We start from the raw sequence: 13,757 nt of genomic DNA, 5'->3' as shown, positions 1-13,757 counted from the left end.
AGGATTAGCAGGAGTTGGTTTCGGAGGATTTTGAGTATGTTTCTGTCTTTGTCTGATATTAGCAAAAGCAAGAGAAGTCGAGTACCTATTATCGAACCGAACACAGTTTAGTAAGTGTCAGCAGGATCTAAATGCTAAATGTCATTCACAATTATTGACAATTGACATTTGGTGTTTTGAGAAGTTTGGGTTAAAAATGTAATTTTATTTACTGCCCTAGGCCTACCTAAATAGTAAAAAGTATTTCATATTTTATTATTTCTATTCGACCTACAGTGGGCATTAGCAATACATTATTATCTAGTTATTCTTCCGAATTCCAATGTCACGCCAATATAGCAGTAGAAGGGGTGCCACCTCTCGATTACGGCAGGACTATTTACGTTTGAAGAAGGACCCAATTCCTTATATAACAGCGGAGCCCTTAGGCACAGACATTTTAGAATGGTAATACAGTAATATTACTTGCTCCACTGTATTATGCAGGTTAATATCTTGAAGGCACTATGTAGTGGCTGGCCCAGAGAACACTCCATATGAAGGTGGTTACTATCATGGAAAATTGGTATTTCCCGAAGATTTTCCGTTTAAACCTCCTGCAATATACATGATTACACCCAATGGGCGGTTTAAGACCAACAGAAAGCTTTGCCTTAGTATTTCAGATTTTCATCCTGATTCTTGGAATCCAGCCTGGAGTGTATCCACAATTCTTACAGGATTGTTGAGCTTCATGGTAAGATAAGTACAAAGAATACAATGCAAAAGCTACTACTTTAAGTTTAGAATCAAAGATTTAATTGAGTTAAAGTGACTAAATTTGTATGTTTTACAGCTTGAAAAAAGTCCAACTTTAGGTAGTATTGATACCACAGACTTTGATAAACGCCAGTTAGCTTACAGGTCACTTGATTTTAACTTAAACAGCAATGTATTTTGTGAACTATTTCCAGAAATAGTTGAGAAAATACAAGTAAGTGATTTCTCTTATGTAAAGTTTCCAAATTGTAAAGTATAAGTTTTAGGCAGAGATAGAAAAACGTACTAAAAATGGTAAGTTGGTACATGAAAACAACACTACATCTATTTCCACACCCGTATCAAGCCTTCAGTCATGTCTGACAAACTTATGTGTGATTATTGGTTTTGCTGCATTCGCATTTACTGTAAAATATGTTATGAAAACCACAATATCTGAAACTGAAGAATGAGAATGGAATATTTTCAGCTTGTTAATATGTGCATTTAAAATATATTATGGTAGTCACCCTAAAATGGCACATTTAACATAGTAAGTGTAGTTCTTGGGATAAGAATGTTCCAAAAACAACACAGAAACAATTATTATATCAAAAAATCAAGGCTGAGATAAAGATTGTTTACATTTAGATGTAAATGGAATGTCCAGTTCATTTGGGGGTGATTATATTATAATACAGTATTTTAGGTTGTAATAAACTGTTTTTGCAAAGATTAAAATGTCTTTCAATTAAAAAAACACAGATAAATTAATTTCAAGGGAGTCAACTTTATTAAATACAAACTATTTGAAAAATTATTAAATTTAACACAACTTACTCTTTGAACCACACTAGAGTATTTTTAAATGATTCTATAAATTTTGAATTGACCATTTGTTCACACTTAAGCTGGAAGTCCTCCTCTTCAGGTACAGAATGTTCTGTAAATTCTTGATCCAAGAATTTCATATATTTTGCCTTTACGTCAACAAGCTTGGTGGTTTTGCGGTAATTACGCAGCCACTTTTTGTAGTTTGTCTCTGAATCTTCATCTGTATCAGAGGAATCTGCGTCTGATGAAAATTTTTGAGTGTTATTATTAGATGTAAAACATTAGTTTTAACCAACCGGAATCTAAGTCTACAGAAGACGGATTTGATCTGGTATCTAGTAATTCAAGCTTTTTCAACGTTTCCGAAAGATTTTGAACAGAGCTGTCAATCTCAGGTGTCCACTTTTCAAGGTCTTCTTGAGTAAAGGATCTGTAATTTGTATTGATGCTCATCATATTAGGTTTTTAAATTTCTAATTATTCACCTGAAAAATGTATTATTTGAAGGTTGTGCCAGTTTGTCCACATTAAGTAAAGAGTTCACAGGCTCATTAAAAATTCTGACACAAAATTTGTCAGCAAACTTGCAAGAAACTTTCTCAGAAACGGACAAACTGTTCCATTTGGGAATCCATTTAGTCTTTTCTTTCGTTATTTTCTCTATGATCCGTTCCTGGCTCGTTGTAAAACTGTCATTGCTTTCTTCTGTATATAACGGTTTATTATTATTGAGGGATGATGGCGCGAAAATCATTACTGAATTAATTTCCTGCTGCAAGATTATGTTTTTATTAATATTGTTTCTTGAAAAACCACTCATAATCTCGGATTCACACTGATGTACATCTGATATGAGAAATAATTAATGTTAAATCTGTTCAAGAAGAAAACAATCATAAAAGTGACTTACTGGTCTGGAGACTTTCCGTCTCTTTCATATCAACGCTTTCTATAAATGCGTTTGCAATGGTTATTAAGTCGTTCTCGTCTTGAGTGTTTGTTATTTCGTTCACTTCCTTTTCTCCAAATGGTTGAGAACTGTACAATTCAGGAAATGTATCTGTATAAGAAATGACACGCGGTATATTGCATTGCATTCCAGCTTTTACATATAATTTTGATATAAAAGAAGAAAAACAACCAAATACATACCAGTCCGGATTATTTGGTTGAAATGTTTGCCCGATTCATTTATAACAAATACGAAACTCTCATTGTTGGTGTTACCGGCTTCAAAATTTGTATTCATTGTCTCTGGTTGTGAAGATCTAAACATTTATACAGAGTGACAATTTTGTATCCAAAAGAAGAACGCCCAATAATATGTTTTATGTTTTACCTGTCCATTATTATCATAACGTCTTGATGAAATCTTTTTTAATATTAGCAATGGCAGTTTTCTTGTTCCATGGTATAAAAACTTTGTATAATCACTATCCTAGGATGCTCTTGACTTTTAGGTAATAAACTTTCATTAGCTTTGAGATTCATTTTCTTTTAGATTTTGTAAAATTTCGTCCAGATTTTGCCATTTTCACTGACAGGCAGAGCCGGGCAGTTGCTAGCCACTACACTACCACTACAGGTTCAAGTACCAGTCGAGTTCAGCTGAACCCTGATTGTACAACTCGGCCTTAGTAGTTAAAAGCTACTAACTTAGCTACAATTTGGGTAGTTTGTAGTTGTATTCTAGTTACTTTTTCAAATAAGTAGCTGTAGCTTTCTGCATTTTGGCATTGGTATTCATAAAGCTACATTTGAAGTAGGTAACTTAAGTTGCTGAAGTAGCTTGAATACCGAAAAGTAGCTTAAATATTTAAGTTTTTTTCATATTTCAAATAGTATACCTACTTTAATAATAATAATATTTATTTAGCAGAAATGCTATATACAAATACAATAAGGAAAACAGAAATTTTAACAATTAAATAAAAACCAAACTATTACTAACAATGTGCTTGGTTAACAATACTTTAAATGATTTTAAATTTCTACATTCTTTTATCACTTCCGGTAATTTATTGATATAGTTATGTCTTATTTTTAACAAAATAAGACATAACTATTTCAAAAGATACAATTCTCACAACTATTAATAATGAATGAATGAATGAATGACTAGCAAAATAGTTATGAACCAATTACGAATCTCTGGGTCACCCTGTATTATATTATAATTTGTAAAAAGTAACTAGATTAAACCAGCTAGCAGCTTCAGTTACTTTGTAGCTTAACTACTTTTTTCAGAATGTAGCTATCCAAATTGTAGCTTGAATAATAATGTAGCTTGTAGCTATAACTACTTTATATCAGTAGCTTGCCCGGCTCTGCTGACAGGATAACAGAACATGATTGCTGAACTAGGTAAAACATAAAACATTGTACGCACCATCACAGGCGTTAAGGAGAGTATAATGTCCATCAGGCCGAAACAGGAACTTCATGACATTATGCTCTCTCTACCGCCCTTGGTATATAAATACCTATAATGAACTTGGTGAGTCTCTGAAGATGATGGTTCATTATTATAATTAAATTCGCTTTCCTGAGTTGATTCAACTGGATTGATAGCAGAATTTTCCATATTTTCAACAATTGGTTGAGAAAATACGATTGGTGTTAACCTTTTCACTACTGCGTCAAGAGTTAAAGTATCTGATGTTTTATCGTAATGTGGATTTTCAACACATTCGTATTGGGATTCTGCAAATAGAACCTCCCTTGTATGTATAATATAAGACGACACCTATTTTATTACCGTAAAACGTATATTGGAGGAGAGTAAGTGTTTTAAAATGTTTGTAACAAATATTACCTTGACATTCAATGTTAAAGTTTTGATTACTCAATAATTCCATTGGGAATCCTTCACTTGCTTGCAAATCTGTAACAAGTTTATTAACTTGCGAACTCATTGATGTGGTTATTTTGCCATGTGGCTCCATTTTATCATTCTGGAAAGGAACATCACTCTTATAGTTAGAAATGTTTCCGTCAATTGGTTGAGTTTCAGAATCAATTTCCAAAGAAGCTACGTTTGAGTTTTCACTCCTATTGTTCCGTTTTGAGTGATTATTCATGGAACATTTTTTTCTCTTCGGAAAACTTTCCAAAATTTCGTAAACCTCGTTTACTATTGGGTGAGAAACGAGGGGTTTTAAAACATTTACTTTTTTAAACATATTTTTGATTTTATGAGAGGGCAAAATTTCTTCTTGTCTAAGGTGTAATAGAAGCTTATGTTTGATGTCAAACATATATTTCAATCCATCTAAAAAACGAAAAAGCTGCGCTAATTTCAAATTAAACTATTTCCCAACAATTACAGACATAAATTAAACAAATAATATAATGTAGTGTTAATTGAATTGAATAACAAACTTTTTACCTCTATTTTCGAAATGATTCTTATATTTATAGGTGTTCTTAAGGCGCCTTGAGCATCTTCTCAATTTTTTGTCAGATTTAGACATTTTTTTTTGGATTCAAAATGGCAAGGGGGCCATTTCACTGTAAATTGACAGTTGACAGATGGAACCATAGAGCAATAAACAATTTGGCAGAATAGTCAGTGAAGGCCATTCAGCTTTTCTATTAAAATGACAGTAACAAACACTTCCAATTAACATAACTGAGTTCATTTTTATCACAAAAATGCAAAATTTATCCTAAAGACAAGACTATTAAAACACATAATTTACTTAACTTTTTTTTTATTAAACTTACATCCCCACAAATCTGTTTTGTTTATATTCTGGAAGGATACAACATCTGAAAAGAAAAAAACCAAGTTAAGTATTTACTCCAAAGCTTAAAAATGATCAGCTTGGGCCAAACATTTTTAAAAACAAAATTCCAGTCATAATATCAGAAACAATTGTTTCTTGACCATAGGAAATAAAAAATTTGGCAGTTTAAAAATTAATAATAACTTCCATATCAACTATGACAGTTATTAATTCATAATAAACAAAAATAGCAGCCTACTTACAATTCTAATGCGGTGTCCCATGGCTTTAGCAGGAAGATTCCTCTTAAACTTAGCCCTCACTGCACCACTGGTACCATGTGGTCTTGTAACTTTGCCCCAGATAGCTCTTACTTTAGACTTCTGAGACTTGGGCTTTCCAGGGATGCAGGTCTTATTTTTGGCTTTGTATACGTATACACATTTCTTGCCCACATAGAACCAACTGTCGTTTTTCGCGTTGGTACCCTCAATCTTCAGTAAAGCAGTGTTTTCATGCTGGTTGCGTAGACCTCGTTTGTATCCGGTGAAAATGGCTTTTGCGTATAATCTTCCGTGTCTCTTGTGGGGCCTCTTAGGGTTCGCTTTTTTACTGGCTGGATCTTTAGGGGCTGCAGCCGGTTTGTCAAGCTTTGTTTTGGTCTCCGCCATGTCTCCAATCTAAAATCAATACGCGAATGTATCAACGAAGTTTTTTAAATCCGTTATCATCTGTTTGAAAATACAAATCTAAGTACAGTAATTTGTCTAAGCATACAACTAAAGGTTGAACAAATTTACTGCATCCTGTATTTTCAAAAATTTAAAGAGAAATTTATTAAAAAATATCAAATTTAAGTTACCTATTTTGAAAACCAACTTGTAGGTTCCTAACCTAAAACCGAAAAGAAAGTAAAACGTCAAACAAACTTCAAATCAATGACAAGATGACATCTTACAGCATTGTTATAGTTGGTGTTGAACTTATACCCGTGGTAAACTTATACCTTTTCTTATACCGTAGTAATGACTTGATTGTACATGGAGTGTACTGCAATTGATTTATTTTTCCAAGTTCCAAGTCGATTTTAACTACATCTTGGGCTATGTTGAGGTTTGAATATGACAGATAAAGTGCAAAATAACACAGTCTAAACTAAACTTATCCAAGCGGTCCTTAAACCCGACGTAGCCAAGGTTGGAAAAACAGACATTAGCTAGTTAAAAAATACTCTGATGCGATAAAGCCGGAAACAGCTTCTTAGTCAAAATCATAATTATGAACTTAATTTTTATATGTTATAACACAAAACAAAGTAGTTCAGGTAGACTTCAAGCCGCTTCAACAAGTCGGCTAGGTTAAGCTTTCTTGAAGCTGGCAAAAAGATAAAATCAATCCTGTTTTAAGCCACTATTAATGAAAAAACATGTGTTAAAGTAAGATTAATGATTCTAGCGTTATTCAGAATACAAATCGACAGAGAGAGAAACCGAAATGTTATTTCAAAATCCGTATATAACGGATTTTCTTTAATTTTTAATCAGCTTCAAACAGGCTTGGTCAGTTCAAGTCTGTTAAAAAAGGGCTTAACTTGACTAACAATGGCTTGTCTTGTCTGTATTTTCTGTGCTACGATGTATAGAGGGTCATATAAAATACGATCGTTGAACCCAACACTGCCAACATTATTGTAAGTAGAGTATATGAATTACGGTATATGACAGACAACTCTACCATGCTTACAAAACTATCGTGAAACCTAACCTAGTAAATTTCTTTTTCGCACCGCTTGGTTCTCGCGGTGTTCTTGGTTCTTGTTTAGTATCGCTTTTTTTCGATACTTCAAGAAAAATGACTTTAAATACAGGAAATGTACAGTTCGTGCGATCTGTGGTGTTAAGCCATTTGTTATCTGAAGACAAAAACCTTGCTGAAACTTACAGAAAGAAGTATAATGTGGTAAGTACGTTCTTCAGTGCATACATAGACATAGCACATGTTAGCCATGTGCACTTTTTGAGTTTATTTCAGTCCTAATTAGTGCAATGTAGGTTCATTTGAAAGTGTTTTTGAAGCTTGAGATTCATTAGTTTTTGTTACACTCACCAAATATGGTTTTTATGGCGGATTGCACCCACATAATTAAGGGCACCCTAAGGTTCAGTTGTGATTTGACTGTGACAGATCAAGTGCAAATTGTCATACCTAGTCAAATTAAAACCTAGTCTAGGGTGCCCTTAAATATGTCAGTGTAATTGGCCCTTAGGTTTTTATTTTTAAGTTACAATGAATAGACTCAAAGAATGGAGTCTTTATGGTTAATTCCACATTTATAGTAGACAATTCACAATTTGTTATTTATCACAAAAATTACACACTATTATTTTCTTAAAATGTTGTCAGTTACACTTTGGGTCTTTTACAGCAAAAATTGCCAAACGGATTTCCATCTCTTACAAATATAGTGACAGAATATCAAAAAACCAATCCAAAACTCAAGAATTTACAAACAAAAGCAAAAGCTGAATCAGAAGACAGTGAAAGTGATTCTTCAGAAGATGAATCTCCCAAATTGAAAGCTGCTAGTAATGGTGTTGCAAAGAAACCTACTAAAAAGTCCAGTTCAGACAGTAGCTCAGAAGAAGACAAACCGGCTGTGCAACAGAAAGCCAAAGTTGCTCCAAAAGTAGCACCCATTAAAAGGAAAGCTGAGGAATCATCTGATGATAGCTCAGATGAAGAAACTGTTGAAACTGCAAAAACACCTGCACCAAAGCCAGTGAATGGACAAGCAAAGAAAGTTACAAAACATAAAGAATCCAGTTCTGAGGTTAGTCAATAGTTATTACCCATTTGTGTTTAATTTATCATGTTTCTTCCTTAAGGGTATTGTTTTAGGTACACTCTGTATAGTTGTAATATTTTATTATTTCAGGACTCAAGTGAAGATGAAGCACCTGCAAAACCACAAGCTGTTCCTAAGAAAGTGGTTCAAAAGCCAGCACAAGCTACAGCAAAAAGAAAGCAGAGCAGTTCTGATGATTCTTCAGAAGATGAGTCTCCACCAGCTAAAAAAGCTAATATTGTTGCCAAACCAACTGTTGCAAAGCCAGAAAGTTCAGATGACAGTAGCAGTGAAGAAGAAGCACCAAAACCTGCAAAAGTTGTGGCAAAACCTGCAGTGAAAAAGCCTGAAAGTTCAGATTCTGACAGTTCAGAGGAAGACAAACCACCTGTGGGAAAGAAGGCTGTTCAAGCTGGAAAACCACCTGTAGCTACTGGTGCGGCAAAGAAACCAGTACCAAAAAAGAAAGACAGTAGCTCTGAGGAAAGTTCAGAGGAGGAAAAACCAAAACCAGCTGCCCCAGCAGTGAAACCAGTTGTAGCTAAAAAGCAAGCTTCTGATTCAGATGACAGTTCCGAAGAGGAGGCACCACAAAAAAAAGTCCCAACTAAACCTAATGTCCCTCAAAAACAAAAACCGGCAGCATCCAGTTCTGATGACTCAAGTTCAGAAGATGAAGCTGCTAAACCTAAAGCAACCCCAAAAAAACTCCCTCCTAAACCTATAAGTTTTGTAAAAAAACAGGAAAGTTCTGACGACAGCTCTGAAGAGGATAAAGCAGCAAAGAAACCCCAACAAAACAATGTAGTCCAAAAACCTGTAAAGAAGGAGGAAAGCTCATCAGATAGTGACAGTGAAGACGAAAAACCTGCTAAAAAAGCTCCTGCCACAAAACCAGCTGTTAGCAAGCCAGTTGCAAAACAAGACAGTTCATCATCAGATTCTAGTGAAGAAGATGAAAAACCGGCAAAAGCTAAAGCAGTCACTAAAACACCTCCCCAACAAAAAGCCGCGGCAAAATCGAAAGAGGATAGTTCCTCAGATTCAAGTGAAGAAGAGAAACCCGCTAAAAAGCAAACGAAAACACCAATTACCGACAAGAAACCCAAAAAAGAAAGTTCGTCAGAAGAGAGCGAAAGTGAAGAAGAGACAAAGCCATCAGCAGTTTCCACACCTGCACCTAAAAAGGTAAGACTTTTTGTGATTACCTAATGTTTTTCAGGGAAAGAGCTGTAGCCAAGCTTTATTGACATTGGTGCAACTGAGACTTTCGTTTTCACTCTCCATGGAGCGAGCAAAGCAAATCTGACATCACGATGACGTAATTTGACAGTTGGTCTAGTGCTAGTTTTGTCAAATTAGGCCATCGTGACGTCAGATTTGCTTTGCTGGCTCCATGGAGGGTGAAAACGAATGCCGCCATCATTTCCTTGAAAATGTTGAATTATGACTTTCTTAAATTCTGATCTGATGATTAGTTGGTTTTATGGTTTATTTTACCTAAATAATCGTAAAGTTGAAAATTTCAGAATCATGGCAGTTGATTTTTCAATACAGTTTTGTTTTTAGATACTAAATTATGCAACACTTTTTTCTAATATCATACATTTTCCAAACTTGTCAGTTGCAAAATGAAATTTTGTCGCTAAAGCTTTACTTAAAACTGCCAACAGTTAAATTTGAAAATTGTCAAAAACTTAGCTACAATTTTTAAATATACAGCCCAGGGTGTTAAAATTTAGCTGAAATCAGTCAAAATCTCAATTTCTTGTCTGTCAAAACCCTAAAATTTGACTTGAAATTATCAAATGTAGAGCTAGCAATAGTAAAAGATTATTTTTACAAATGTCAGAATTTAATTCAATTCTACGAGAACTTTTCAATAACAGCGTCAAAATCATCGTTATATTTTTTAAATCTTAAGTTTGCATGTTTTTACAAACTGGAAAATGAATTTGAATTGTTGAATTTTGAAATTCAAAAATTACATTTTTGTCTTGTATATTCTCTTACATTTTGCTTTTTACCACAATCAAAATTTGAAATCTGAAGCAGCTAAATAGTTGATATAACAAACTGAAAATTATGGCTTTGCCACAATTCAGACAATAGAATTGTGGACAAGTGATCTTGGCATTTTAAACTCTCGCCAAACCGAAAAAAATGTCAATTTTTCAGACTTTTAAAACACTTTTTTCACGTGGAAAAGCTTGGAAATCACATTCAAATCAACGTTGCCAAAGCAAAAAATTCTTGATTCAGTCATTAAAGTCGAAAAGCCCAAGAAGCTTTTAATCCGTGTGGTTTGGAAAAACGCGGACCAGTTTGACGAACTGAGCTTACTATGACGTTTAATAACAGGCTTATAGTCACCTGACAGCTGTCAAAACTCATTAAACAGTGCCAGGAAACTGTAAAATGTCAATTAGACCCGTCTCTCTTATTCGTAACTCTATACAGTTTAATTTGACAGTTGTGACGTTAAATGACAGTTTAAAAGTTTAACATAGTTACTTTCATATATTTTTTATGTCTTGATAGCTGTCAAAAATCACGCAGCTGTGACGCAAAATTACCAATTCAAAATAGTTCTACCGCTTGAATAAATCACACTGTATGTTGTATTTATAGTTTTATGTAGCGAAGTTTGACATTTAGAACGTTAAATGACGTGAGTATCAAAGTGTTCCTTAATGTCAGAACTGACCAATTTGGCTTCATGGAGCTGTAAACACAATCTACAGTGCAAATCCTCAAATTAACAACTTTTTATAGTTTTAGGTCATTGGTGAACGACATAACGGGTTTCGACATTTAAGACATCTGTCACGTGACGTACAAAAAGTATAAAAGTGTTGTTGTCTCTTAACGTCAAAACTGTCAAATTTGGCTCCATGGAGCAGAAAGACTACGTACTGTGTGGTTTCTCCAAGAAACACATCTACTTGGCATTTTGTATTTTCCAAATAGTCCATTGCATGAATTGTTGCTTTTGATGTGCACTCATTAGTCTTTTCTTGTTTAACTTGCTGAAATTTGGAATTTTTTCCAAAAATAAATTTCAGAGAATATTCCATCTCTACTCAAGCAAGACCAAAATTGCTTTAAATTTGAGTTTACAAATTGTTAAAAACTCAAACGCAAGCTAAAACTGCAGTATGACAATTTTTAAAACATCAAAAATAAAAAATTTCCAAAAATCAAGCTGCAATCAAGTTAAAATTTAACTGAAATTACCAAATTTGGAATTACACGCTGTCAAACAAGAAAATAATCAGTTTTTGGTACTTTGACATCACAATGAGTCATAAAACTCAATTATATAAATTAAATTCATTGATTTCAGAATAAACCTGCACAAGACCAGTCATTCCAGGAAAACGGAGTCGACGATGACTCTGGATTCAAGAACAGGAGATCCAATGACGAATCTGGATTCCAAAACAGGCAAAACGGAAACGTGAGTATCGTTTTGTTATGTTTTAACTTAGTTCAAAAGTTATTACACCTATTTCCACCAAATTTAGCGTTTTTCTAATTAAAAAGGAGCAGAGTGTTATTAGCAAAAATGTTCTGTTTGTTTTCTGTAATTTTCTAAATTTACAGTTGATTTTTTTTGTTGTGTACATTGTGTTATTTGCTATTAACAGAGAAATTCCCCGTTTCGAAGAGTGCGCTCTGAAGAATTTACACTTGATCCCAGGCTGAAAGACAATTCATTCGAAGCTAAGGTAACGTGCAACCTCCAATTTGTCGGTACAATGGGTAGGCGCACTGTTACCACGTTCTAAAATGCTTTTTAATGACCCATCCGTATTTTTGTGAGCTTGCACGTTGCCCTAATATCAACATTATTCTTTTAAGTAATCGTTCGCTTACCTGTTGTACTGATATATTTTTTCTTTTTCATATCTTCCGCTACTCCGAAACTGTCTCTTTTCCACTATTTTAAATTAAAGAATTCGTTTGGGCGTGGTGGTGGTCGGGGAGGTTTTAACCGGGACCGACAGTCATTTGGGAATAACCGTGGACGGGGTGGTTTCAGGGGTGACTTTAGGGGGGGATCGAGAGGAGGATTTAGGGGTGGTCCGAGAGGTGGTCGCGGGGGCGAACGAAACAGTTTTGGGGGTTTCAATCGCGATGACAATAACGAAGGGGGTGGATTCAGAAAATCATTCGGCAATAGTCGAGGGGGTAGGGGAAATTTCGGTAATAAATTCGGTAACAAGTTCGAGAATCGAAGAGACAGTTTTGGGGGTTCCCAGCAGACGGAAAACAAGAAAATTAAGTTTGACGAATAGACAGATGTCTGCGTCTATTAAGTTATGTTAATGTAAGTATACACTTTACGAAAGGTGAGTGATTGGTAAGGTTGTATCAATGGAGTATATTTTCAGTTTAATGCAAGAGGCTCGTGGGGTGAGAGGGCAAACCAGGACCTGAAACACACTAGGGGCAAATCGTTTAGACATGAAAAAACTAAAAAAAAGAGGGGAGCTTACCGAGGTGGCACTATAGATACTTCAGTAAATTCCATTAAGTTTGATTAAAATTTTGTTTATTGTAATCTGTGTGTATGTGTAAACTTTTATTACACTACTCTTGCTTTGTGCATCTTAATCTAGTATGTTGTAACCGAAATTTTGACATATTATAAATCATTTCATAAAATTACTTTCTATTTGTAAACTTTTGTTGTAAGTTTCTTTTATAAGCACATGATTAACGTGCTAAATATTCAGCATTGCTGCTGATAGTCAATATAAACCTTAAATAAAACTTTTGTCTTTATTTTATTTTATAAGTCCTTGATTTTTGAAACAGATACAAAATACAGTTTTAATGAATATTTGCCATGACAGAAAATTGTAATTTTGTCAGGTTTTAAACATCTTTAATAATCGTATATTAAACTAATTAATTTCTATTAATTTTGTGTTACTTATTGTTTCGTCGTTCACAGTGACTAAGTGTGTGTAAAGTCGGTTCATAATGTTATTGGAATTTTTACATTTTGTTAGGATGGGCTGTACGACATTTTTTCTAATTATTACTTATTAATCAATCAGCAAAGTAAATACGATAGAATTTCAAAAACAAACTACTAAGCAGGAAGTGTCAAACTGAAATCCGAATAAAAGACACTGCGTGATCACACACGTGACCAAGAATCTCTTTGTATCCAGTGGTTTCGTTTAAAAACGTTAAATTAGTCAAATTGAAAATTGGTAAAACTACCACGTGACCGTAAAATGCTTGGCCAACAAAATAATCACGTGATTGTTCTATTTTAGTAATTTTTTACTTAAAATTAAGAGTCCGGATTTCTAGAAATTTTGCTTTTTGTAAATAATAAAAGCAACCAACCTTTGACATCTAACGATGAAAACGCGACATTTGACAGATTTTGTTGATGCTTTTTTCTTCGTTTTGTGCTTATTTACTGCTATTTTTGTATGGTTTAACTAGTTTTTTACAAAACAAGCTTTTCAAGTTTTCAAAAATAAACTTAAACTAATAACTGCTTTGACAAAAAATGGCTATATTGAGATATTGAAGGCTTCTGAACGACAAAAACATGTTGCAAAATGTGTAAGTATCAATTTACAAAT

The 13,757-nt window shown here is 34.0% G+C and overlaps 4 protein-coding genes across 5 annotated transcripts; 2 read left to right on the top strand and 2 right to left on the bottom strand.

The window, feature by feature from the left end:
• The first annotated feature begins 158 nt into the window (after positions 1 to 158).
• Positions 159 to 1,479, top strand: LOC145732437 (ubiquitin-conjugating enzyme E2 J2-like). Its single transcript, XM_081984705.1, has 4 exons — positions 159 to 447; positions 502 to 736; positions 836 to 973; positions 1,026 to 1,479. Exons 1-4 carry the CDS (start codon positions 323 to 325, stop codon positions 1,209 to 1,211), a joined length of 684 nt encoding a protein of 227 aa, XP_081840831.1. The 5' UTR covers positions 159 to 322; the 3' UTR covers positions 1,212 to 1,479.
• A 29-nt stretch (positions 1,480 to 1,508) lies between these two features.
• Positions 1,509 to 5,257, bottom strand: LOC145732428 (uncharacterized). Its single transcript, XM_081984687.1, has 8 exons — positions 4,961 to 5,257; positions 4,388 to 4,843; positions 4,056 to 4,275; positions 2,725 to 2,840; positions 2,483 to 2,632; positions 2,058 to 2,418; positions 1,869 to 2,002; positions 1,509 to 1,813 (listed from the first exon to the last, which is right to left on the bottom strand). Exons 1-8 carry the CDS (start codon positions 5,043 to 5,045, stop codon positions 1,575 to 1,577), a joined length of 1,761 nt encoding a protein of 586 aa, XP_081840813.1. The 5' UTR covers positions 5,046 to 5,257; the 3' UTR covers positions 1,509 to 1,574.
• A 15-nt stretch (positions 5,258 to 5,272) lies between these two features.
• Positions 5,273 to 6,318, bottom strand: RpL35A (ribosomal protein L35A). The gene is made up of 3 exons (XM_081984707.1): positions 6,163 to 6,318; positions 5,564 to 5,980; positions 5,273 to 5,343 (listed from the first exon to the last, which is right to left on the bottom strand). The coding sequence occupies exons 2-3, from the start codon at positions 5,969 to 5,971 to the stop codon at positions 5,320 to 5,322; spliced, it is 432 nt and encodes a 143-aa protein (XP_081840833.1). The 5' UTR covers positions 5,972 to 5,980; positions 6,163 to 6,318; the 3' UTR covers positions 5,273 to 5,319.
• Positions 6,319 to 7,074: 756 nt separating this feature from the next.
• Positions 7,075 to 12,924, top strand: Nopp140 (nucleolar and coiled-body phosphoprotein 1). Of its 2 annotated transcripts, none has more exons than XM_081984754.1 (6): positions 7,075 to 7,259; positions 7,726 to 8,130; positions 8,236 to 9,333; positions 11,492 to 11,605; positions 11,796 to 11,876; positions 12,543 to 12,924. In XM_081984754.1, the coding sequence occupies exons 1-6, from the start codon at positions 7,152 to 7,154 to the stop codon at positions 12,693 to 12,695; spliced, it is 1,959 nt and encodes a 652-aa protein (XP_081840880.1). In that variant the 5' UTR covers positions 7,075 to 7,151; the 3' UTR covers positions 12,696 to 12,924. The 2 variants fall into 2 exon arrangements, with proteins under 2 accessions (XP_081840880.1, XP_081840879.1); XM_081984753.1 differs by lacking the exon at positions 11,796 to 11,876 and adding an exon at positions 12,105 to 12,478 and having other exon boundaries at positions 12,543 to 12,751.
• The last annotated feature ends 833 nt before the right edge of the window (positions 12,925 to 13,757 follow it).

This window comes from Ips typographus, linkage group LG8 (assembly GCF_016097725.1).
Source record: "Ips typographus isolate SLU linkage group LG8, UJ_Ityp_2.0, whole genome shotgun sequence".
NCBI classification, from domain to species: domain Eukaryota; kingdom Metazoa; phylum Arthropoda; class Insecta; order Coleoptera; family Curculionidae; genus Ips; species Ips typographus.
This window is presented reverse-complemented; position numbering and strand designations above follow the sequence as displayed.